The sequence below is a fragment of the Oncorhynchus masou genome, chromosome 16 (assembly GCF_036934945.1).
Source record: "Oncorhynchus masou masou isolate Uvic2021 chromosome 16, UVic_Omas_1.1, whole genome shotgun sequence".
Taxonomy (NCBI): Eukaryota; Metazoa; Chordata; class Actinopteri; order Salmoniformes; family Salmonidae; genus Oncorhynchus; species Oncorhynchus masou.
In genome coordinates, this window is record NC_088227.1 from 20,230,494 (window position 1) to 20,258,169 (window position 27,676).

Consider the following 27,676-nt stretch of genomic DNA (forward strand, 5'->3'; position numbering starts at 1 on the left):
GGTAAGGTCCGGAGAAGACATAGTGGGTTTACTGCATACCGGTGAAACGTGAGCCTATCACAATAATTAACACACAACGACAAGAAGATTATAGGCCTTTACAACAATATGTATCATTACCGCATGTCAGCTGCATTAAAATGTGATAATTCACTTGAAAAGAGGCGGTTTACCCTCCAAATTGTGGTTTGATGAAAACACTAACATTGAAAGTGGTCGCGACATGCACGTACAGCAGTGGATGCATCAATTCAGGCTACAAGTGTATTAGGCCTAATGGCAATCGTCATTACACTTTTCGTTGTTTTGTAACAGATGTCTTTTTCCAGTCATCAAATTGCAGGTGTACAGTGCACTGTTTGGATGCTGGAGATATTTTGTGCAAAGGAGCACCTTTGAAGTGATTCATTGACAATCAGACGGAAACATCATGACTGGTTGTGTTTATGCCACATTAAAAGGTAATACATGATAAAAGTTATATGACAAATCTGTACTATGCCTACCAGGACCATGGAGATACTACATTAATAGTTATCCTACCAGGACCATGGAGATACTACATTAATAGTTATCCTACCAGGACCATGGAGATACTACATTAATAGTTATCCTACCAGGACCATGGAGATACTACAGTAATAGGGATGCTACCAGGACCATGGAGATACTACATTAATAGTTATCCTACCAGGACCATGGAGATACTACAGTAATAGGGATGCTACCAGGACCATGGAGATACTACATTAATAGTTATCCTACCAGGACCATGGAGATACAACATTAATAGTTATCCTACCAGGACCATGGAGATACTACATTAATAGTTATCCTACCAGGACCATGGAGATACTACATTAATAGTTATCCTACCAGGACCATGGAGATACTACATTAATAGTTATCCTATCAGGACCATGGAGATACTACATTAATAGTTATCCTACCAGAACCATGGAGATACTACATTAATAGGGATCCTACCAGGACCATGGAGATACTATATTAATAGGGATCCTACCAGGACCATGGAGATACTACATTAATAGTTATCCTATCAGGACCATGGAGATACTACATTAATAGTTATCCTACCAGAACCATGGAGATACTACATTAATAGGGATCCTACCAGGACCATGGAGATACTACATTAATAGTTATCCTATCAGGACCATGGAGATACTACATTAATAGTTATCCTACCAGGACCATGGAGATAATACATTAATAGTTATCCTACCAGAACCATGGAGATACTATATTAATAGGGATCCTACCAGGACCATGGAGATACTACATTAATAGTTATCCTACCAGGACCATGGAGATACTACATTAATAGTTATCCTACCAGGACCATGGAGATACTACATTAATAGTTATCCTATCAGGACCATGGAGATACTACATTAATAGTTATCCTACCAGAACCATGGAGATACTACATTAATAGGGATCCTACCAGAACCATGGAGATACTATATTAATAGGGATCCTACCAGGACCATGGAGATACTACATTAATAGTTATCCTACCAGGACCATGGAGATACTACATTAATAGTTATCCTACCAGGACCATGGAGATACTACATTAATAGTTATCCTATCAGGACCATGGAGATACTACATTAATAGTTATCCTACCAGAACCATGGAGATACTACATTAATAGGGATCCTACCAGGACCATGGAGATACTATATTAATAGGGATCCTACCAGGACCATGGAGATACTACATTAATAGTTATCCTATCAGGACCATGGAGATACTACATTAATAGTTATCCTACCAGAACCATGGAGATACTATATTAATAGGGATCCTACCAGGACCATGGAGATACTACATTAATAGGGAACCTTCCAGGACCATGGAGATACTACATTAATAGGGATCCTACATGTGATTCTATGATTAGACCAATGCATTTTTTTCCCTGAACGCAGCTCTCTCCAGCCCACTTTCCAGCTCACACTCTCAACACATAGATCCCCTGAACGCAGCTCACTCTCCAGCCCACTTTCCAGCTCACACTCTCAACACATAGATCCGCTGAACGCAGCTCACTCTACAGCCCACTTTCCAGCTCACACTCTCAACACATAGATCCCCTGAACGCAGCTCACTCTCCAGCCCACTTTCCAGCTCACACTCTCAACACATAGATCCCCTGAACGCAGCTCACTCTCCAGCCCACTTTCCAGCTCACACTCTCAACACATAGATCCCCTGAACGCAGCTCACTCTCCAGCCCACTTTCCAGCTCACACGCTCAACACATAGATCCCCTGAACGCAGCTCACTCTCCAGCCCACTTTCCAGCTCACACTCTCAACACATAGATCCGCTGAACGCAGCTCACTCTCCAGCCCACTTTCCAGCTCACACTCTCAACACATAGATCCCCTGAACGCAGCTCACTCTCCAGCCCACTTTCCAGCTCACACTCTCAAACACATAGATCCCCTGAACACAGCTCACTCTCCAGATCCCAATTCTGATCACCTGTTCACACACCTGTATGTCATTATCACACACTATTTAGTTCAGTTCTTTGCACCTCATCATTGTGAGGTATTGTTTGTTTTGTGACACTTCTTTTGGAGCGCTGGTGTGTCCAATGTATGATAGTTTTGACCTGCCTCACTAATGACTCCGTTTGCCTATTCCTTGCCTGTACTTTAATCAATCAGATTTCCTGTTATTAACCTATTGCCTGATCTCCTGGACTACGTTACTAGCCTTTTCCCTGCCTGTACTGTTTCCTTTTTGCCCCCCTGTGTATGACCTTCTGCCTGCCCCTGGACCCAGCTACCTGCCTCCTCCTGTGTATGACCTGCCTGCCCCTGGACCCTGGACCCAGCTACCTGCCTCCTCCTGTGTATGACCTGCCTGCCCCTGGACCCTGGACCCAGCTACCTGCCTCCTCCTGTGTATGACCTGCCTGCCCCTGGACCCTGGACCCAGCTACCTGCCTCCTCCTGTGTACGACCTGCCTGCCCCTGGACCCTGGACCCAGCTACCTGCCTCCTCCTGTGTATGACCTTCTGCCTGTCCCTGGACCCAGCTACCTGCCTCCTCCTGTGTATGACCTTCTGCCTGTCCCTGGACCCAGCTACCTGCCTCCTCCTGTGTATGACCTTCTGCCTGTCCCTGGACCCAGCTACCTGCCTCCTCCTGTGTATGACCTGCCTGCCCCTGGACCCTGGACCCAGCTACCTGCCTCCTCCTGTGTATGACCTTCTGCCTGCCCCTGGACCCTGGACCCAGCTACCTGCCTCCTCCTGTGTATGACCTGCCTGCCCCTGGACCCTGGACCCAGCTACCTGCCTCCTCCTGTGGTCCTTTACAATAAACACCTGCTGTGCCCTGCACTTGAAACCAGCTCTCTGTCTCCCATCGTGTTCATTACAATATCTTGTTGTTGCATTGTCGAGTAGGAACCTGCAAGTAAGCATTTTGTTGGACAACTAATAACCCTTAACTTAGTCCATTCTCCTACCAGTGTGGGCATTGGGGACAATACATACAAGTACTTCTGCCATCTCCGAATGAGTCAATGGTGGCTGGTTGATTGAAATGGATACGTGGGGTGATCTCCTGTAGGAGAATGATCTCCCCTCCTTCCACAAAACAGAGATTGAAAGATGCGCTCTCAGACTTCTGTATCAGGAATATTGAAAGTGGTGCTCAGGTGCCAGAAGTGACCCCCTGCTCTTTGTGTCCTACGTCATCCATTTCCTGTGATAATGTTAGAGCTTTTGCAATTTGCATGATATTATATGAATTTAGAAATGTGTGCGATATGCTCTGAATTTGTTGTGCTTAAGATCCCAGAGTGTATCTTTTAAATGAGTGCCCACTTCCCTGTAACTGTAAACTATTGCTAGCCATTAGGGCCCATGAGTGTGCCTAAAGTGGACTCTCTGGACTCCTGTCAAAGAGCCCTGGTGGGGAGCGGTACCCGTCGTTAGACCAGGGAGGTAGAGCGGGACGAGAAGGGACGATACGTCCATCTGTTGTTGTCCATCGCTCCTCAGTAGAGGACACACAGCGGACATTGTGGCTCTCTCTCTAAACGGCACACTATCTGTGCGCATGAACAATAATACTCCAGGACCTGGCTTCCTGATAGGGATGGAATTTAGGCTTACGGGTGTTTCTAATGATGCGTCTTTCCTACGATGGCCGAAGATGTAACTTATTGCTCAAAACGCCACACAGAGGGAACGGTCGCCGAGTGCGTCGTTGGAGCATGTGTCCATACTGATAGGATCGAAAGAAAGGGAGCGATTTCAGGTTTCTCCATTCAAATCTTGCCTTGGCATTATAATTATTTCACAATACTGATGTCGGATCAGCTCCTAGATAGATATTACCCACTATGGCTGCAAATAATGAGACGGCTTATTCTAATGCTTACCCAATAAAAATGCATTAAATCACTGATTTGGCACATAATTGCGCACGGCTACACATCATGGAATATATTGAGACAAATTCCAGACAGTAGGTTACAAGTAACAAAATAGAACTCGACTGATTGAACATGAAATGTTTTTCAACATGATTGAAATAGGCCTATAGCCTGGCTGTTTATATTTTAATGCAGTCATCTCGGTTTTCATCTGAAACACATTTTCATACGTAACCTTTTAAGAAGACATTGGCAACTTTGTATTCATAGTCTACTTTGTTCTGAAGTTACCGGCGGTCACAGAGATCCAGATCAACCATGTGATTCTGTGTTTTAGCGAAGATATTCTATGTATAAAGTGACGTGGGAGGGCAAAGAAATCATCGAAGGACACACGTAGCTGTCTGAGAGGGGTCTGAGAGGCAGGCGCGTACGATTGCGAGCGTTTCCATCTGCACCGCTAATAATGGTGGCTTTGGGGAACAGCTCGAAGGGTTAACGATGCTCCTGTGAAGGTTTTAATGATGAACTTAGCCTTGAGATGCTTTTAGGAAACTGGGCCTAGATCAATGCTCGCTCCCTGCATAAACATCCAGAGATAACTCACACATGCTTTCGCACCGTATACATGAACTGACTCATATGTTTGCGGTTAATTCTCAGTGCTAATAGGCTGCCACATGAGCAGCCCTGCCCAGATACAGTGGGGCTGGCTGGTCTGAGTGGCTGGAAGTAGAGCAGCACTAACTAGGGGAGTGACTGTGTTGAGGGGACAGATAGCGCAGGGAGGCAGGCGGGCGGAAGGGAGAGTGCAAATGCCACCCCAGATAAGGCCTGCTCCATGATTATCCTCATTATTTCGACAGTTTTTTGGGGGCGCTGGGAAAAGGAGCTCCAGGCCAGGCTAGTTAGTCATATCCTACCCTCCCTCAGAGAGATGGGAGGGGGAGAGGAAGCGCTTACAAGGCAGGGTAGTGGAGAGGGGGTTGAAGGGGCAAAAAAGCCAAATTCAGCTTCCCCTGTCTGAATTGTTCCATCACATAGAGTCATACTGATGTTCCTCTCCCACTGCAGCTGGATTTACATAGCCACACAGAGAGAGAGAGAGAGAGAGAGAGCGAGAGAGAGAGATAGAGAGAGAAACACACAGAGAGAGAAACACACAAGAGAGAAACACAGAGAGAGAGAGAAAGAAAGAGAAAGAGAAAAAAAGAAAGAAAGAAACAGAGAGAGAGAGACAAACACACAGATAGGGAGAGAGATACAAACACAGAGAGAGAGAGAAACACAGAGAGAGAGAGTTAGATAGACAAACACAGAGAGAGAGAGAGAGAGAGAGAGAGAGAGAGAGAGAGAGAGAAACACAGAGAGAGAGAGACAAACACACACAGAGAGGGAGAGAGAGACAAACACAGAGAGGGAGAGAGAGAGAGAAACACACAGAGAGAGGAGAGAGAGAGAGAGAGAAACACTGGAGTAGGGCTTCATGCTGTTTAATTATTCATGTGAATAAAGTGCTTTCTGCTTTTACTGCTCTTCCCTTCTTCTTCTGTGGTGGTAGTTACATTCCCACGTTTAAAGAGAGAGACATACTCATGAAAATGATAATATGATGTTGTATGAAAATATTCAAACGATACCTTCTCTCGTAAGGTTTCCTCAAAAGCACGTTCTTTGTTATATTCATTCTCTAGTCTTCCTTCTCTCCTCCTCGTCCGTCCTTGCATGTATGTATGTGTGTAGTAGTGTGTCCTTGTGATGTTTTTGCGAAGTAACTCGCTGGTGATGTGAATTTTAATGCAAAAGGTTAAACAATTCTTTCACAATCCAATAAGTGTCATCTGTGTGGTGGAGGCTGAAGCGCTTCAATACAGAACATGTCAATTCAATTAATCAACAAGCAATCTTACTGTAATTCCTGAAGAGATAGAGGAAGGAAAGGAAGCGATGTCCTATCAAAGTCGTGGCATAAAAAAATGTCTGTATGTAAAAAAAATCCTTTTTGTGTTGTCTGTCAAGGGAAAGATAAACGTGAATATTAATGAAAGTGCTCAAAAACATTTTGTCTGTGGTATTTTTTTCTCCTTTTCTTTTAGAAAACGCAATTTTTTCCCCTATCTGTGTGTCCCCTGCCATTTTGAGTACTAAAGACAGGCTTTAGTTTATCACGCTCGGCTGAAGGCCGTGTGCGAGTCAAAACGCATTAGCCTGGCCACTTTTGTGAGGCTAAAAGAAATCCACTCAGTGAGCTTGTTTGCCCTCTTATATTCCTTCCTTATTCTTCATTTCTGGGGCAGCTTTTTTTCTGTGAATCTTTAAGAGAAAGGGCCAACAATGTAGATGTGTTTCTTTACAATCTTCCTGTCAAATAAATAGCGTAGTATTTGTTGTATTTTTATAAATCTATCTCTTCAATTTGTGTGTGTGTGTGTGTGTGTGTGTTTGTGGATGTGTGTGTGTGTTTGTGGGTGTGTGTGTGTGTGTGTGTGTGTGTGTGTGTGTGTGTGTGTGTGTGTGTGTGTGTGTGTGTGTGTGTGTGTGTGTGTGTGTGTGTGTGTGTGTGAACTATGTGTGCCTGTGATGGCGACTGCCCTTCACAGTGGCTTCGTGTGTAGCAGGGATGGAGGGGGGCATGTGTCCTGGGGGGCAGGGTGACAGGGAGCAGTTTGGTACATGGTGGGGGAGAAAGGGGGCTGCTGGTGGAAGCTAGGGGGGTGGGGCAGTCAGGGAGGCTCACATACACACACACACACACACACACACACACACACTGAGCAGAGCGTAGCGCAGCAAAGTGCGGTAGAGGCGAGTCATTAATATTCTGTCTGGACTCATTGTCTTTCCATGCTGACATTTACATTTAGATTGTTTATTTTACAGCGGGAGGTGTTAATGAACATGCTTCTGTTCTGTTGTTCCCCAATGGCTGTGATTACCACCACCATACTAAGATAATGAGACTGGAGGAGCTGGGGCTGGGACTGGGACTAGGACTAGAGCTGGGGCTGGGACTGGAGCTGGGGCTGGGACTGGAGCTGGGGCTGGGACTAGAGCTTGGGCTGGGACTAGAGCTGGGACTAGGACAAAAGCTGGGACTAGGACTAGAGCTTGGGCTGGGACTAGAGCTGGGACTAGGACTAGAGCTGGGACTAGGGCTGGGGTGGGACTAGGGCTAGAGCTGGGGTAGGGCTAGGGCTAGAGCTGGGATTAGAACTGGGGCTGGGACTAGAGCTGTGGCTGGGGTGGGACTAGGGCTAGAGCTGGGACTAGAGCTGGGGCTGGGGTGGGACTAGGGCTAGAGCTGGGATTAAAGCTGGGGCTGGGACTAGAGCTTTGGCTGGGGTGGGACTAGGACTAGAGCTGGGACTAGAGCTGTGGCTGGGGTGGGACTAGGGCTAGAGCTGGGGATGGGACTAGGGCTAGAGCTGGGACTAGGACTAGAGCTTGGGCTGGGACTAGAGCTGGGACTAGGACTAGAGCTGGGACTAGGGCTGGGGTGGGACTAGGGCTGGGGTGGGACTAGGGCTGGGGTGGGACTAGGGCTAGGGCTAGAGCTGGGATTAGAACTGGGGCTGGGACTAGAGCTGTGGCTGGGGTGGGACTAGGGCTAGAGCTGGAACTAGAGCTGGGGCTGGGGTGGGACTAGGGCTAGAGCTGGGATTAAAGCTTGGGGCTGGGACTAGAGCTTTGGCTGGGGTGGGACTAGGGCTAGAGCTGGCACTAGAGCTGTGGCTGGGGTGGGGCTAGGGCTAGAGCTGGGGATGGGACTAGGGCTAGAGCTGGGGGTGGGACTAGGGCTAGAGCTGGGGCTTGTGTATGGGGCTGCATGGGATTGAGACTAGGCTGGGGTATTGGGGCTATGGCTGGGGTTGGGGTATAAGGGTTGTGGTATAGGGGCTGGGGTATAGGGGCTGGGGTATAGGGACTGGGGCTGGGGTTTCGGGACTGGGGCTGGGGTATAGGGACTGGGGTATAGGGGCTGGGGTATAGGGACTGGGGCTGGGGTATAGGGGCGGGGGTATAGGGACTGGGGCAGGGGTATAGGGACTGGGGTTTCGGGACTGGGGCTGGGGCATAGGGGCTGGGGTATAGGGACTGGGGTATAGGGGCTGGGGTATAGGGACTGGGGCTGGGGTATATGGGCGGGGTATAGGGACTGGGGTATAGGGACTGGGGCTGGGGTATAGGGACTGGGGTTTCGGGACTGGGGCTGGGGTATAGGGACTGGGGCTAGAGCTGGGGTGGGACTAGGGCTAGAGCTGGGGATGGGACTAGGGCTAGAGCTGGGGATGGGACTAGGGCTAGAGCTGGGGCTTGTCTATGGGCTGCATGGTATTGAGACTAGGCTGGGGTATTGGGGCTATGGTTGGGGTTGGGGTACAAGGGTTGTGGTAAAGGGACTGGGGTATAGGGGCTGGTGTATAGGGACTGGGGTTGGGGTATAGGGACTGGGGCTGGGGTTTCGGGACTGGGGCTGGGGTATAGGGACTGGGGCTGGGGTTTCGGGACTGGGGCTGGGGTTTCGGGACTGGGGCTGGGGTATAGGGACTGGGGCTGGGGTTTCGGGACTGGGGCTGGGGTATAGGGACTGGGGCTGGGGTTTCGGGACTGGGGCTGGGGTATCAAATCAAGTTTTATTTGTCACATGCGGGATAACAAATAATTAAAGAGCAGCAGTAAATAACAATAGCAGGGCTCTATACAGGGGATACCGATTCAGAGTCAATGTGTCAATGTGCGGGGGGCACCGGTGTCGAGGTAATTATGTACATGTAGGTAGAGTTATTAAAGTGGCTATACATAGATAATAACAGAGATTAGCAGCTGCCTAGGGGGGAAGGGTGGGGGTGTGGTTGGGAGGGCAATGCACATAGTCTGGGTAGCCATTTGATTAGCTGTTCAGGAGTCTCATGGATTGGTGATAGAAGCTGTTTAGAAGCCTCTTGGACATAAACTTGGCGCTCTGGTACCGCTTTCCGTGCAGTAGCAGAGAAAACAGTCTGTGACTAGGGTGGCTGGAGTCTTTGAAAATTTTAGGGCCTTCCACTGACACCCCAGTGATGTACTGGGCGTACGCACTACCCTCTGTAGTGCCTTGTGGTTGTAGGCCGAGCAGTTGCCATACCAGGTAGTGATGCAACCCGTCAGGATGCTCTCGATGGTGCAGCTGTAAAACCTTTTGAGGATGTGATAGGGGCTGGGGTATAGGGTCCGGGGCTGGGCTATATGGACTGGGGATGGGGTATAGGGACTGGGGCTGGGGTATAGGGACTGGGGCTGGGGTATAGGGACTGGGGTATAGGGGCTGGGGATGTGGTATAGGGACTGGGGCTGGGGTATAGGGACTGGGGCTGGGGTATAGGGGCTGGGGTATAGGGGCTGGGGATGGGGTATCGGGGATGTGGTATAGGAACTGGGGCTGTGGTATAGGGGCCGGGGTATAGGGGCTGGGGATGCGGTATTGGGGATGGGGTATAGGGGCTGGGGTATAGGAACTGGGGCTGGGGTATAGGTACTGGAGCTGGGGTATAGGGGCTGGGGTATGGGGACTTGGGCTGAGGTATATGGGCTGGGGTTGTGGTATAAGAACTGGGGTATCGGGATTTGGGCTGGGGTATACGGGCTGGGGTATACGGGCTGGGGTATAGGGACTGGGGTATACGGGCTGGGGTATAGGGGCTATGGTATAGGGACTGGGGTTGGGGTATAAGGACCGGGCTGGGGTATAGGGGCTGGGGTATAGGGACCGAGCTGGGTATAGGGGCTGGGGTATAGGGACCGGTGCTGGGGTATCGGGGCTGGGGCTGGGGTATAGGGGCTGGGGTATAGCGACCGGGGCTGGGGTATAGGGGCTGGGGTATTGGAGCTGGGCTGGGGTATAGGGACCAGGCTGGGCTATAGGGGCTGGGGTATAGGGGCTGGGGTATAGGGGCTGGGGTATAGGAGCTGGGGTATAGGGAGTGGGGCTGAGTAACAGGGGCTGGGGTATAGGGACCGGGGTATTCAGGCTGGGGTATAGGGATTGGGCTGGGGTATAGGGGCTGGGGTATAGGGGCCGATGCTGGGGTATAGGGGCTGGTAATAGGGGCTGGTAATAGTGGCTGGGCTATAGGGACTGGTGCTGGGGTATAGGGGCTGGTAATAGGGGCTGGGGTATAGGGGCTGGGGTATAGGAGCTGGGGTATAGGGACTGGGGCTGGGTAATAGGAGCTGGGGTATCGGGACCGGGGCTGGGTAATAGGAGCTGGGGTATCAGGACCGGGGTATACAGGCTGGGGTTTAGGGGCTGGGGCTGGGGTATAGGGACCGGGGTATACAGGCTGGGGTTTAGGGGCTGGGGTATAGGGACCGGGGTATACAGGCTGGGGTTTAGGGGCTGGGGCTGGGGTATAGGGACCGGACTGGGGTATAGGGGCTGGGGTATAGGGACCGGGGTATACAGGCTGGGGTTTAGGGGCTGGGGCTGGGGTATAGGGACCGGACTGGGGTATAGGGGATGGGGTATAGGGACCGGACTGGGGTATAGGAGCTGGGGTATAGGGACCGGGGCTGGGTAATAGGAGCTGGGGTATCGGGACCGGGGTATACAGGCTGGGGTTTAGGGGCTGGGGCTGGGGTATAGGGACCGGACTGGGGTATAGGGGATGGGGTATAGGGACCGGACTGGGGTATAGGAGCTGGGGTATAGGGACCGGGGCTGGGTAATAGGAGCTGGGGTATCGGGACCGGGGTATACAGGCTGGGGTTTAGGGGCTGGGGCTGGGGTATAGGTAGAGTTATTAAAGTGGCTATACATAGATAATAACAGAGATTAGCAGCTGCCTAGGGGGGAAGGGTGGGGGTGTGGTTGGGAGGGCAATGCATATAGTCTGGGTAGCCATTTGATTAGCTGTTCAGGAGTCTCATGGATTGGGGGTAGAAGCTGTTTAGAAGCCTCTTGGACATAAACTTGGCGCTCTGGTACCGCTTTCCGTGCAGTAGCAGAGAAAACAGTCTGTGACTAGGGTGGCTGGAAGCTTTGAAAATTTTAGGGCCTTCCACTGACACCCCAGTGATGTACTGGGCGTACGCACTACCCTCTGTAGTGCCTTGTGGTTGTAGGCCGAGCAGTTGCCATACCAGGTAGTGATGCAACCCGTCAGGATGCTCTCGATGGTGCAGCTGTAAAACCTTTTGAGGATGTGATAGGGGCTGGGGTATAGGGTCCGGGGCTGGGGTATATGGACTGGGGATGGGGTATAGGGACTGGGGCTGGGGTATAGGGACTGGGGCTGGGGTATAGGGACTGGGGTATAGGGCCTGGGGATGTGGTATAGGGACTGGGGCTGGGGTATAGGGACTGGGGCTGGGGTATAGGGGCTGGGGATGGGGTATCGGGGATGTGGTATAGGAACTGGGGCTGTGGTATAGGGGCCTGGGTATAGGGGCTGGGGATGCGGTATTGGGGATGGGGTATAGGGGCTGGGGTATAGGAACTGGGGCTGGGGTATAGGTACTGGAGCTGGGGTATAGGGGCTGTGGTATAGGGACTGGGGTATGGGGACTTGGGCTGGGGTATATGGGCGGGGGTATAGGGACTGGGACTGGGGTATACGGGCTGGGGTTGTGGTATAAGAACTGGGGTATCGGGATTTGGGCTGGGGTATACGGGCTGGGGTATACGGGCTGGGGTATAGGGACTGGGGTATACGGGCTGGGGTATAGGGGCTATGGTATAGGGACTGGGGTTGGGGTATAAGGACCGGGCTGGGTATAGGGGCTGGGGTATAGGGACCGGTGCTGGGATATAGGGGCTGGGGTATAGGGGCTGGGGTATAGCGACCGGGGCTGGGGTATAGGGGCTGGGGTATTGGAGCTGGGCTGGGGTATAGGGACCAGGCTGGGCTATAGGGGCTGGGGTATAGGGGCTGGGGTATAGGGGCTGGGGTATAGGAGCTGGGGTATAGGGAGTGGGGCTGAGTAACAGGGGCTGGGGTATAGGGACCGGGGTATTCAGGCTGGGGTATAGGGATTGGGCTGGGGTATAGGGGCTGGGGTATAGGGGCCGATGCTGGGGTATAGGGGCTGGTAATAGGGGCTGGTAATAGTGGCTGGGGTATAGGGACTGGTGCTGGGGTATAGGGGCTGGTAATAGGGGCTGGGGTATAGGGGCTGGGGTATAGGAGCTGGGGTATAGGGACCGGGGCTGGGTAATAGGAGCTGGGGTATCGGGACCGGGGTATACAGGCTGGGGTTTAGGGGCTGGGGCTGGGGTATAGGGACCGGGGTATAGGGGCTGGGGTATAGGGACTGGGGTATAGTGGCTGGGGTATAGGGGCTGGGGTATAGCGACCGGGGCTGGGGTATAGGAGCTGGGGTAAAGGGACTGGGGCTGGGGTAAAGGGGCTGGGGTATAGGGACTGGGGCTGGGGTATACGGGCTGGGGTATATGGACCGGGCTGCGGTATAGGGACCGGTGCTGGGGTATAGTGGATGGGGTATAGGGACTGGGGCTTGGGTATAGGGGCTGGGGTATAATGGCTGGGGCTGGGGTATAATGGCTGGGGCTGGGGTATAGGGGCTGGGGTATAGCGACCGGGGCTGGGGTATAGGGGCTGCAGTATAGGAGCTGGGGTATAAGGACTGGAGTATACGGACGGGGCTGGGGTATAGGGACTGGGGCTGGGGTATAGGGGCTGTGGTATAGGGGCTGGGGTATAGGGACCGGGGCTGGGGTATAGGGACCGGTACTGGGGTATAGGGGATGGGGTATAGGGACTGGGGCTGGGGTATAATGGCTGGGGCTGGGGTATAGGGGCTGGGGTATAGCGACCGGGGCTGGGGTATAGGGGCTGGGGTATAAGGACTGGAGTATACGGACTGGGTTGGGGTATAGGGACTGGGGCTGGGGTATAGTGGCTGGGGTATAGGGACTGGGCCTGGGGTATAGGGATGGGGCTGGGGTATAGAGACCGGGGCTGGGGTATAGGGACTGGGGCTGGGGTATAGGGGCTGGTAATAGGGGCTGGGGTATAGCGACCGGGGCTGGGTAATAGGAGCTGGGATATCGGGACCGGGGTATACAGGCTGGGGTTTAGGGGCTGGGGTATAGGAACCGGGCTGGGGTACAGGGTCTGGGGCTGGGGTATAGGGACCGGACTGGGGTATAGGGGCTGGGGTATAAGGACCGGTGCTGGGGTATATGGGATGGGGTATAGGGACTGGGGCTGGGGTATAGGGGTTGGGGTATAGGGACAGGGGCTGGGGTATAGGGGCTGGGGTATAGGGACTGGGGCTGGGGTATAGTGGCTGGGGTATAGGGGCTGGGGTATAGCGACTGGGGCGGGGGTATAGGAGCTGGGGTATAGGGACTGGGGCTGGGGTAAAGGGGCTGGGGTATAGGGACTGGGGCTGGGGTATAGGGGCTGGGGTATAGCGACTGGGGCTGGGGTATAGGAGCTGGGGTATAGGGACTGGGGCTGGGGTAAAGGGGCTGGGGTATAGGGACTGGGGCTGGGGTATAGGGGCTGGGGTATAGAGACCGGGGCTAGGATATAGGGGCTGGGGTATAGAGACCGAGGCTGGGGTATAGGGACTGGGGCTGGGGTATAGGGGCTGGGGTATAGAGACCGAGGCTGGGGTCTAGGGACTGGGGTATAGAGACCAGGGCTGGGGTATAGGTCTGGGGCTAGGGTATAGAGACCGGGGCTAGGGTATAGGGGCTGGGGTATAGGGGCTGGGGTATAGAGACCGGGGCTAGGGTATAGCGGCTGGGGTATAGAGACCGGGGCTAGGATATAGGGGCTGGGGTATAGGGGCTGGGGTATAGAGACCGGGGCTAGGGTATAGCGGCTGGGGTATAGAGACCGGGGCTAGGATATAGGGGCTGGGGTATAGAGACCGGGGCTAGGATATAGGGGCTGGGGTATAGGGGCTGGGGTATAGAGACTGGGGCTGGGGTATAGGGGCTGGGGCTAGGGTATAGGGGCTGGGGTATAGAGACCGGGGCTGGGGTATAGGGGCTGGGGTATAGAGACCGGGGCTAGGATATAGGGGCTGGGGTATAGGGGCTGGGGTATAGAGACCGGGGCTAGGATATAGCGGCTGGGGTATAGAGACCGGGGCTAGGGTATAGGGGCTGGGGTATAGAGACCGGGGCTAGGATATAGGGGCTGGGGATGCGTGGTGAGCATTAGTGTGTGGCGCTATAGTGGCAGGGAAAGGCAACAGGCTGTCTGAGGGTGGGTGTTCTTTTTACCCTCTGTGCATATGGGAGGGTAAGGGCCCTATGGAATGGCCACAGCAGAATGCCATGGATGCATTGAAGATTAGGCTAATATCACCCTGGCACTGCTATTCTCTCTGGTCAGTCCAGGGCTACTTACACTTTAGCCCACCACTGATACTCCACAATGCAACGATGTTAAACCTATTGTTCACTCACATCAGTGCTGCAGGGTCCATACAACTAGAAATGAAGCTGAGGTAAAATGGTGACAAAGTCACTATTATGCTGTATCTATCATGGGAGTCCCTGTATGCTGAAATCTATATTTTGTGAGACATTCTGGGCTGGCTGGTGAGCAGTGTGGATGTAAAAGTGATTTAATGATGTCTGTTCTAATGCATTCTCCTCACTCCACTCTCCCAGATGAAATGAGTCGGGCCCAGCTAGGCCCCACGCTAGCCTGTCTGTTCACAGCACTGCCGAAGCGCTCTCCCACATTCCAAAGTGGAGGGGGTTTATTGAAGCTGGCCAGGAGTCAGAGCCTCTCAGTTGGTCTTGTGCCACTCAGGCCGACATGACAGAGTTTTTACACAAACACAGACGGAGGGTTGAACGTCTTTTTCCTCTAACTAACCTTGCCAACTTTTTTTTGTATGAATACAAATGTGAACGGTTCTGGAAATGAAATCCTCTAAATCGACGGTATAGTCACAGACAGAGGTCGTGTGTGTATTTAAACTCACAACCGAGCGCCACAGCCCACATCACAACATGTTTCACATCACAGGAGAAGAAAAGGAAACTCTGTGTTTGAGGTTATGAACATGTCCCCTCCCTCTGCAGCAGGGAGCTATAGAGTGGCCATGCGGTTGATATTATCATGGAGCCACGTAGTGCAGAGGACAGGAGCACATATACATGCACCAGCTTGGTCCTTTCAAGTAGATTTGGCCTGTCCTGGTCTAACAACCTCTAGCTCTTTTCCCTAACCCCTAATCTCTTCTATGTAGGTCTTGGGGTACGCAAAATTATGACTGTGACTGATGAAGGATTGATGGATGGACTGACAGAGAGACTGACTGACAGAGAGATTGACTGACAGAGAAACAGAGTGACAGAGAGACAGAGAGACTGACTGACAGAGAGACAGAGTGACAGATACTGACTGACAAGAGAGACTGACTGACAGAGAGACAGAGTGACAGAGAGACTGACTGACTGACAGAGAGACTGACTGACAGAGTGACAGAGAGACTCACTGACTGACAGAGAGACAGAGTGACAGAGAGACTGACTGGGAGAGAGACTGACTGACTGAGAGACTGACTGACAGAGTGCCAGAGAGACAGAGTGACAGAGAGACTGACTGACAGAGAGACTGACTGACAGAGAGACAGAGTGACAGAGATACTGACTGACAGAGAGACAGAGTGACAGAGATAGAGTCTGACTGGGAGAGAGACTGACTGACTGAGAGACTGACTGACAGAGAGACAGAGTACCAGAGAGACAGAGTGACAGCGAGACTAACTGACAGAGACTGACTGACAGAGAGACAGAGTGACAGAGATAGAGTCTGACTGGGAGAGAGACTGACTGACTGAGAGACTGACTGACAGAGAGACAGAGTGCCAGAGAAACAGAGTGCCAGAGAGACAGAGTGACAGAGAGACTGACTGACAGAGAGACAGAGTGACAGAGATACTGACTGACAGAGAGACAGAGTGACAGAGATAGAGTCTGACTGGGAGAGAGACTGACTGACTGAGAGACTGACTGACAGAGAGACAGAGTACCAGAGAGACAGAGTGACAGCGAGACTAACTGACAGAGACTGACTGACAGAGAGACAGAGTGACAGAGAGACTGACTGACTGATAGAGAGACTGACTGACAGAGAGACAGAGTGACAGAGAGACTGACTAACAGAGAGACTGACCGACAGGGAGAAAGAGTGACAGAGAGACTGACTGACTGACAGAGAGACTGACTGACAGAGAGACTGACTGACAGAGTGACAGAGAGACATAGTGACAGAGAGACTGACTGACAGAGAGACAGGCAGACAGAGAGACAGACAGACATACAGACAGTTGGGGAGTCTATGATGGGCGTATGGATATGGTGCTGCAGTAGAATGCCTGGCACTCGGTCTCCAGCTGGCTGTATCGGCACGCCTAGCTGCCATGGCAACGCACCCATGCGTGAGCACACAGCACAGGAAGGGCTTGGCTAGCTCCAGATGTTGGGCTCACTCCCCCACATTTATCCTAATCCACACACTGCCCTCCACAACATCAGGCCATCTGCAGTACACACACACACACACACACACACACACACGCACACACACACACACACACACACACACACACACACACACACACACACACACACACACACACGCGCGCACACACACGCACACACACACATACACACACACACACATTAGCTCAGCCAGGTGGCTCCGAGGCCCCAATGGGCTTCTTCCACCTCTGGCTTTGTCAGTTGATTGAAGAGATCGCAGCTGCTATAAAATCATGCATGAGATGAATGGGAATGTTTAAATGGGTCAGTGTATGTGCGCATGTTGCAAAAACCCCCAGGTGAATTTTCACTTTCTTTCTTTGTTTGCGATGGCAACGCTAGCTACTGTAATGCCTCTGCAGTCCTTACACACCAGAAACACCAAAGTATCTCACAATGGCCAGTCATTGTGTGTATTGCATCAGTGGTGTGGAGACTGTAGGTGGATGGTGGTGTGTTTGCGCCTGTGTGTGTGTGTGTGGTGTGGGATGGACTGTCTGTGTGTTTGACTAACAGAGACCTTCTCCATTGTTCCCTGTGTGTCCTACAGCCAAGCACGATGTCAACGGCAACAGGACCGTACCACCATTCCCCGAGGGACTGCAGATGGCTATGTTTGGTAGGTGATCCAAATGAGGAGAGGGAGGAGGACGTTGGGGGTCGGGGGAGAGGAGAGGGGAAACAGGGGATAGGGGGACAGAGGGGAGGGTGGCAATAAGACAGTGTAGTATAATTAGTTCCCCCTCCCCTGATACTCTGTTCGGTTCAGAAAAAGACGTTCAAAAACAAAATGAAAGGAGAGAGAGAGAGGACAGGGTAGGAGGAGGGGGTGTAGAGATTAATTGCAAGGGGTGATTAGGATCTCTTTAATAAAATGCATTAGTTCAGCTCCTCTTTTCTCCATTCGGGGAGTCAAACTGTGTAATCCATCAGGACAGACAGTAGAGAAATCAGCCTCTTTATCTCCCGGGCCTGTGTACAAATAAGCATGTTTTAAAGCAGCCTTACATGCACTTGTGACCCGCAGAGCATTTCAAATCACAAAGCCTCCCGTGGACTACCTTAGAAGTTGCCAGTTACCCTTGACTCTACAAAAGCCTGTCTTCTACCCCCCCCCCCTCCCTTACCGCTGTGCCAGTGATTGGCTACGTTCAGAACTACCTTGTGTTAATACTCCAACATTCGCTCCCAAACACAAAGGTGTGTATGCGTGAGCGTGTGTGTGTGTGTAGGAGCCGTGTAGGAGCCTCTTCAGTCCCAATCACCTCACACACACAAAAAACCTCTCACACACACACACACATCGAGGCAAACTGCCTGAGCCCCACTCAACTCCAGCCCCACTCAACTCCTCAGTACTGCGTGGTGAGAAAACGGAGTTCACCAGTCATTTGGTTTCTCAGATAAATCACTCCACCCAATCGGGGGAATGAAGGGCTGTGGATAAGCGTTTTTAAGCTGTACCCTAATATATTTTTACTGTTTTATTTGGTGGGGGAGTATTACTTGGTGCTAAATGTTTACACTGGGTATTAGTTTTATATCAGTTGTTTTTACAGGCCCAGGATCACTATGGTTTGATTAGACACTAAATCCAAAGCTGGGACACAGGTCCAGACCTTAATGGAGGGGATTGAGAGCAGACACGAGGTGGATGTGTTCCCTGCTGACAGACTATACACCTCAGTGTCGTGGGAGGCTTTTAATGGGTTGTATCAGTGTGTGTGGGCTGTTGTATTCATTTCACACATAAGGGAGGTATCGAGACCAGAGCAACATCGGCCAATTAACAAGGTGCATGAGAGCCCAGTTAGCAAGGGTATGACATAATACATGTGTACTAGAGGTCGACCGATTATGATTGTTCAACGCCGATACTGATTATTGGAGGACCAAAAACGCCAATACCGATTAATCGGCCGATTTAAAAAATATATATTTGTAATAATGACAATTACAACAATACTGAATGAACACTTATTTTAACTTAATATAATACATCAATAATATTAATTTAGCCTCAAATAAATAATGAAACATGTTCAATTTGGTTTAAATAATGCAAAAACAAAGTGTTGGAAAAGAAAGTAAAAGTGCAATATGTGCCATGTAAAAAAGCTAACGTTTAAGTTCCTTGCTCAGAACATGAGAACATATGAAAGCTGGTGGTTCCTTTTAACATGAGTTTTCAATATTCCCAGGTAAGAAGTTTTAGGTTGTAGTTATTATTGGAAATATAGGACTAATCCCAGAGCTGACAAGGTAAAAATCTGTCATTCTGCCCCTGAACAAGGCAGTTAACCCACCGTTCTTAGGCCGTCATTGAAAATAAGAATGTGTTCTTAACTGACTTGCCTAGTTAAATAAAGGTGTAAAAAAAAATTTTTAAATACTGATTACCGATTGTTATGAAAACTTGAAATCGGCCCTAATTAATCGGCCATTCCGATTAATCGGTCAACCTCTAATGTGTACTCTACATCAGCCTAATACTACGTCTGAAATTGCCACTGGTTCAGGATTTTATTCCCTTCATCCACTCTTCTATTTATTGCATTTTTCCAACTATCCATCCATCTATGACTGTCCGTCCGTTTCTGACTTGAGGTGTGTTGTGTTAAAGGGATGGGATGTTTCTGACTGGGGTGTGTTGTGTTAAAGGGGATGGGATGTTTCTGACTGGGGTGTGTTGTGTTAAAGGGGATGGGATGTTTCTGACTGGGGTGTGTTGTGTTAAAGGGATGGGATGTTTCTGACTGGGGTGTGTTGTGTTAAAGGGGATGGGATGTTTCTGACTGGGGTGTGTTGTGTTAAAGGGGATGGGATGTTTCTGACTGGGGTGTGTTGTGTTAAAGGGGATGGGATGTTTCTGACTGGGGTGTGTTGTGTTAAAGGGATGGGATGTTTCTGACTGGGGTGTGTTGTGTTAAAGGGGATGGGATGTTTCTGACTGGGGTGTGTTGTGTTAAAGGGATGGGATGTTTCTGACTGGGGTGTGTTGTGTTAAAGGGATGGGATGTTTCTGACTGGGGTGTGTACGGTATTTTATATTTACCCAGAAATGATTTGATATTGACATAAAAACAGCTGCATTGGACCTTTTAACAGATGGTCTGTTTCTGACTGAGATGTGTTGTCTTAAAGGGATGGTCTGTTTCTGACTGAGATGTGTTGTCTTAAAGGGATGGGCTGTTTCTGACTGAGATGTGTTGTCTTAAAGGGATGGGCTGTTTCTGGGGCGCAGAGAGAAAGTTCTGGAAGCAGAAGGGAGTCTACTCCACCCAGGTGGGCTATGCTGGAGGCCTCACCCCCAACCCCACCTACGAAGAGACCTGCACAGGTAACACTGAACAGTGACCCCACACCCCACTCAACAGTGACCCCCACACCCCACTCAACAGTGACCCCCACACCCTACTCAACAGTGCCCCACACCCTACTCAACAGTGACCCCACACCCTACCCAACAATGACCCCACACCCTACTCAACAGTGACCCCACACCCTACCCAACAATGACCCCACACCCTACTCAACAATGATCCCACACCCTACTCAACAATGACGCCACACCCTACTCAACAGTGACCCCACACCCTACTCAACAGTGACCCCACACCCTACCCAACAATGACCCCACACCCTACTCAACAGTGACCCCCACACCCTACTCAACAGTGCCCCACACCCTACTCAACAGTGACCCCACACCCTACCCAACAATGACCCCACACCCTACTCAACAGTGACCCCACACCCTACCCAACAATGACCCCACACCCTACTCAACAATGATCCCACACCCTACTCAACAATGACGCCACACCCTACTCAACAGTGACCCCACACCCTACTCAACAGTGACCCCACACCCTACCCAACAATGACCCCACACCCTACTCAACAGTGACCCCACACCCTACTCAACAGTGACCCCACACCCTACTCAACAGTGACCCCACACCCTACTCAACAGTGACCCCACACCCTACTCAACAGTACCCCCACACCCTAATCAACAGTGACCCCACACCCTACTCAACAGTGACCCCACACCCTACTCAACAGTGACCCCACACCCTACTCAACAGTGACCCCACACCCTACTCAACAGTGACCCCACACCCTACTCAACAGTACCCCCACACCCTACTCAACAGTGACCCCACACCCTACTCAACAGTGCCCCCACACCCTACTCAACAGTGACCCCACACCCTACTCAACAGTGACCCCACACCCTACTCAACAGTGACCCCACACCCTACTCAACAATGATCCCACACCCTACTCAACAATGACGCCACACCCTACTCAACAGTGACCCCACACCCTACTCAACAGTGACCCCACACCCTACTCAACAGTGACCCCACACCCTACTCAACAGTGACCCCACACCCTACTCAACAGTGACCCCACACCCTACCCAACAGTGACCCCACACCCTACTCAACAATGACCCCACACCCTACTCAACAGTGACCCCACACCCTACTCAACAGTGACCCCACACCCTACTCAACAGTACCCCCACACCCTACTCAACAGTGACCCCACACCCTACTCAACCGTGCCCCCACACCCTACTCAACAGTGACCCCACACCCTACTCAACAGTGACCCCACACCCTACTCAACAGTGACCCCACACCCTACTCAACAGTGACCCCACACCCTACTCAACAGTGACCCCACACCCTACTCAACAGTGACCCCACACCCTACTCAACAGTGACCTCACACCCTACTCAACAGTGACCCCACACCCTACTCAACAGTGCCCCTGACTCATTGTCCAAGTGCTTGTAGAACATTAGCGTGCTCAGAATAATTCAGTGTTAGAATTGAGTGTTTAATTGAATCTTGATCTCCCTCATGAACTGCTCTCCACAGCCCTCCATAGACTGTCTGTAACACACTAACCAGCCTGTCTGTAACACACTAACCAGCCTGTCTGTAACACACTAACCAGCCTGTCTGCAACACACTAACCAGCCTCATGATGTGACGAATCACATTTGATTTGATCATCTCCTGATGTTAATGACTTGTACATGTCTCTATGAAGGGCCTTTCTACCAGGTACTACTGCACTGTACTCAGTAGCAGAGGTATCCGGGGTCTAGGTTGTCAGGCTGTTTTCTCCCAGCCTGCCCCTGGAAACCAAATGGAATCCCTTAGGTCCTATTATAGTGAGGCAGGGAGAAGTGACCGCTTTGTAGCAGTACGTGTGTGTGTGTGTGTGTGTGTGTGTGTGTGTGTGTGTGTGTGTGTGTGTGTGTGTGTGTGTGTGTGTGTGTGTGTGTGTGTGTGTGTGTGTGTGTGTGTGTGTGTGTGTGTGTGTGTGTGTGTGTGTGTGTGTGTGTGCGCGCGCTGACCTGTATGTGTGTTTGTGTGCGTGCACAGGTGTGTGTTTACGTGTTTAATGATCCGACAGTGAAGGAATGTGTAAGGCCAGTATGTGATAGACAGAAGGATCTCTCTCCATGATACTGTCTTAAGTGTGTGTGCTGTCCAGAGAGAAGGAAGTTCACCGTTAGATGTGCATCACGAGTTCTACGGTTCTGTGATGGGCCTCCTCACTCTCCTGTTAGTAACAAAACAGCAACAGTCGGTGCCATTCTGAGCAGTCTGCTTTCTGTGAAAAGTGGACAATCAGAAATGAGATTCCAAATCAGCGGTGGAAGAAAGTCTCCGTGATTCAGACGGTGAAATTGTTCACTACAGTTTTCCTTTCATTGCAATAATGGGAGTTGGGTGTGTTTGAACATTCAGGGCGCTATCCAAACACTGCCAGCTGTCTCTGTGTTATTTCTAGATGCACCCACTGCCTCTCCGACCTGCTTTTGAGGGATTTATGATTTAGGAAACTAGATTTTGCTCTCAGTGTGAATGTACATAGTTTTCCGGGAATAAGAAGTAACAGAACAAACCCTGCCGGGTGTTCCTCTGAGGACTGAGGGCATTTTTTGAACTCTGGCCCCTCTTGTCCTGCTCTGACCTTCACAGACCGGGCCCTCCGCAGTGTGTGTGTGTGTGCGTATGTGTGCGCTTGTGTATGTGTTCGTATGTGTGCGCTTGTGTATGTGTTCGTATGTGTGCACTTGTGTATGTGTTCGTGTGTGTGCGCATGTGTATGTGTTCGTGTGTGTGCGCATGTGTGTGGAATCTGCAAAATACCCTCTTTCTCCTTATCTCTCCCGTCTGTGGTTCAGTACAATAACAGTTTGTGTAGGGCTGTTACGAGCATGGAAGTCACTCGTCTTTCATCTGGATATTGACTTTTGTTCCAGTGGAAAACAACTTTGTAAAGACTTTCATCAGGGGAAATTTGTTTGATGACTTTTCCCAGAGTGCCGTTCTCTCGGGATGGATCTTGAACTGAAGTCAGAGCTTAGAGTTTAGAGGCGTTAAACATCTACTGCTGTAGGATCTGAGAGAGAATATGTGTGTATGTGTGTGTGACTGTGTGTGTGACTGTGTGTGCATGTGCGTGCATGCATGCGTGTGTGTTTCATTTTATTGATGTTTTGTTATCATTTAGTTTCTGTTTTGGCAGTAGTGGCAGTGCTCTGTAGAATGCAGAGCACTGAGGCAGGGAGCTTTCCATCTGGTGGTGCTGAAACCTTGCCTCAGCTCACTGCTACTGACTGCTACTCACTGTTACTGACTGTTACTGACTGCTACTGACTGCTACTCACTGTTACTGACTGTTACTGACTGTTACTGACTGCTACTGACTGTTACTGACTGTTACTGACTGCTACTGACTGTTACTGACTGCTACTCACTGTTACTGACTGCTACTGACTGCTACTAACTGTTACTGACTGCTACTCACTGTTACTGACTGTTACTGACTGGTACTAACTGTTACTGACTGCTACTAACTGTTACTGACTGTTACTGACTGCTACTGACTGTTACTGACTGTTACTGACTGGTACTAACTGTTACTGACTGTTACTGACTGTTACTGACTGTTACTGACTGCTACTGACTGTTACAGACTGCTACTGACTGCTACTCACTGTTACTGACTGCTACTGACTTCTACTGACTGTTACTGACTGTTACTGACTGGTACTAACTGTTACTGACTGTTACGGACTGTTACTGACTGCTACTGACTGTTACAGACTGCTACAGACTGCTACTCACTGTTACTGACTGCTACTGACTGCTACTAACTGTTACTGACTGTTACTGACTGCTACTGACTGCTACTCACAGTTACTGACTGCTACTGACTGGTACTAACTGTTACTGACTGTTACTGACTGTTACAGACTGCTACAGACTGCTACTCACTGTTACTGACTGTTACTGACTGGTACTAACTGTTACTGACTGTTACTGACTGTTACTGACTGCTACTAACTGTTACTGACTGTTACTGACTGCTACTGACTGCTAGTCACTGTTACTGACTGTTACTGACTGGTACTAACTGTTACTGACTGTTACAGACTGCTACGGACTGCTACTCACTGTTACTGACTGCTACTGACTGCTACTAACTGTTACTGACTGTTACTGGCTGCTACTGACTGTTACTGACTGCTACTGACTGCTACTCACAGTTACTGACTGCTACTGACTGCTACTAACTGTTACTGACTGTTACTGACTGTTACTGACCGCTACTGACTGCTACTGACTGCTACTGACTGCTACTCACTGTTACTGACTGTTACTGACTGGTACTAACTGTTGCTGACTGTTACTGACTGTTACTGACTGCTACTAACTGTTACTGACTGTTACTGACTGCTACTGACTGCTACTCACTGTTACTGACTGGTACTAACTGTTACTGACTGTTACTGACTGTTACTGACTGTTACTGACTGCTACTGACTGTTACAGACTGCTACGGACTGCTACTCACTGTTACTGACTGCTACTGACTGCTACTAACTGTTACTGACTGCTACTGACTGTTACAGACTGCTACGGACTGCTACTCACTGTTACTGACTGCTACTGACTGCTACTAACTGTTACTGACTGTTACTGACTGCTACTGACTGTTACAGACTGCTACTGACTGCTACTCACTGTTACTGACTGTTACAGACTGCTACTGACTGTTACAGACTGTTATAGACTGCTACTGACTGCTACTCACTGTTACTGACTGTTACATACTGTTACTGACTGTTACTGACTGCTACTCACTGTTACTGACTGTTACAGACTGCTACTGACTGCTACTGACTGCTACTCACTGTTACTGACTGTTACAGACTGCTACTGACTGTTACAGACTGCTACTGACTGTTACTGACTGTTATAGACTGCTACTGACTGCTACTCACTGTTACATACTGCTACTGACTGTTACTGACTGCTACTGACTGTTACTGACTGCTACTGACTGTTACTGACTGTTACTGACTGTTACAGACTGCTACTCACTGCTACTCACTGTTACTGACTGTTACAGACTGCTACTGACTGTTACTGACTGTTACTGACTGTTACTGACTGTTACAGACTGCTACTCACTGCTACTCACTGTTACTGACTGTTACAGACTGTTACTGACTGTTACAGACTGCTACTGACTGTTACTGACTGCTACTGACTGTTACTTACTGCTACTGACTGTTACTGACTGTTACTGACTGTTACTGACTGTTACTGACTGTTACTGACTGTTACTGACTGCTACTGACTGCTACTGACTGTTACAGATTTCTACTGACTGTTACTGGCTGTTACTGACTGCTGCTGGGGCTGTGAGGTGAGGTTTTCTCAAATGATTATACACGGGCACAATAGCAATAGCTCATCCTACAGCCCTGAATTTATTATTTGAAATATTGTCTTTGAAACTATATAACTTTTAGACCCACACATTATCTTGTCCTCTCTTCTCTGTGATCTGAACCTTAACAGCCTGCTGCGACAGACAGCCAGTGTTAGCACAGTATCTCCTCTCAGATAGTCAAACCTGAGCAGCCCCCTCTTCCTAACTATTCAGTCTGACAGAATCCACAGTCAATATGAATCTACACACTCAGGCATATAGTAAGTGGATGTAGAATGCATACGTTACACTGCACAGATGACTGAATGGAGAGAGAGAGAGGGAGGGGAGCGAGAGAAGAAGGATCACTCTGAACATGGCTGATCAACTATATCCAAGAGACCCTGCGCTCGGCTCCCATTGCCTTCTGGGATACATGAAGAATGGGTGGGGTGTGGGGGTTTCAGCCTTGTGTAACTGTAGAGAGATAACTGTACCCTTTCCTCCTTCCCTGTCTACACACACGCTCACGCACACGCACACGCACACACACACACACACACACACACACACACACACACACACACACACACACACACACACACACACACACACACACCATGGCTCTTTGGCAGACAGCTGTGTCAACAAGGGATTAGGGGCTGCAGGAATGTATAGAGCAGACAATAGACCCAAAGAAAGAGAAACAGAGAGGGAATGGAGGAAAGCATCATTCTGATGAGGGATGTGTACAGTAAGGAATAGGATAGGGCAATACAGGAATAGGATAGGGCAATACAGGAATAGGATAGGACAGTACAGGAATAGGATAGGGCAGTACAGGAATAGGATAGGGCAGTACAGGAATAGGATAGGGCAATACAGGAATAGGATAGGGCAATACAGGAATAGGATAGGACAGTACAGGAATAGGATAGGGCAATACAGGAATAGGATAGGGCAATACAGGAATAGGATAGGGCAGTACAGGAATAGGATAGGGCAGTACAGGAATAGGATAGGGCAATACAGGAATAGGATAGGGCAATACAGGAATAGGATAGGGCAATACAGGAATAGGATAGGGCAATACAGGAATAGGATAGGGCAATACAGGAATAGGATAGGGCAGTACAGGAATAGGATAGGGCAGTACAGGAATAGGATAGGGCAATACAGGAATAGGATAGGGCAATACAGGAATAGGATAGGGCAATACAGGAATAGGATAGGGCAATACAGGAATAGGATAGGGCAATACAGGAATAGGATAGGGCAATACAGGAATAGGATAGGGCAGTACAGGAATAGGATAGGGCAATACAGGAATAGGATAGGGCAATACAGGAATAGGATAGGGCAATACAGGAATAGGATAGGGCAATACAGGAATAGGATAGGGCAATACAGGAATAGGATAGGGCAATACAGGAATAGGATAGGGCAATACAGGAATAGGATAGGGCAATACAGGAATAGGATAGGGCAGTACAGGAATAGGATAGGGCAATACAGGAATAGGATAGGGCAATACAGGAATAGGATAGGGCAATACAGGAATAGGATAGGGCAATACAGGAATAGGATAGGGCAATACAGGAATAGGATAGGGCAGTACAGGAATAGGATAGGGCAGTACAGGAATAGGATAGGGCAATACAGGAATAGGATAGGGCAATACAGGAATAGGATAGGGCAATACAGGAATAGGATAGGGCAATACAGGAATAGGATAGGGCAATACAGGAATGGGATAGGGCAGTACAGGAATAGGATAGGGCAATACAGGAATAGGATAGGGCAATACAGGAATAGGATAGGGCAATACAGGAATAGGATAGGGCAGTACAGGAATAGGATAGGGCAATACAGGAATAGGATAGGGCAGTACAGGAATAGGATAGGGCAACACAAGAATAGGATAGGGCAGTACAGGAATAGGATAGGGCAATACAGGAATAGGATAGGGCAGTAC

The 27,676-nt window shown here is 49.9% G+C and overlaps 1 protein-coding gene across 2 annotated transcripts in view; it reads left to right on the top strand.

Moving 5' to 3' along the window:
- LOC135557632 (mitochondrial peptide methionine sulfoxide reductase-like) overlaps window positions 1-27,676 on the top strand; it is a 105,609-nt gene that overhangs the window by 37,488 nt on the left and 40,445 nt on the right. The window contains exons 2-3 of one of the 2 annotated variants that reach the window (XM_064991095.1): window positions 17,494-17,562; window positions 20,164-20,283. In XM_064991095.1, coding sequence (XP_064847167.1) covers window positions 17,494-17,562; window positions 20,164-20,283 — 189 coding nt within the window. The remainder of the gene's footprint in view (window positions 1-17,493; window positions 17,563-20,163; window positions 20,284-27,676) is intronic. The other variant, XM_064991097.1, reaches the window with a different exon arrangement.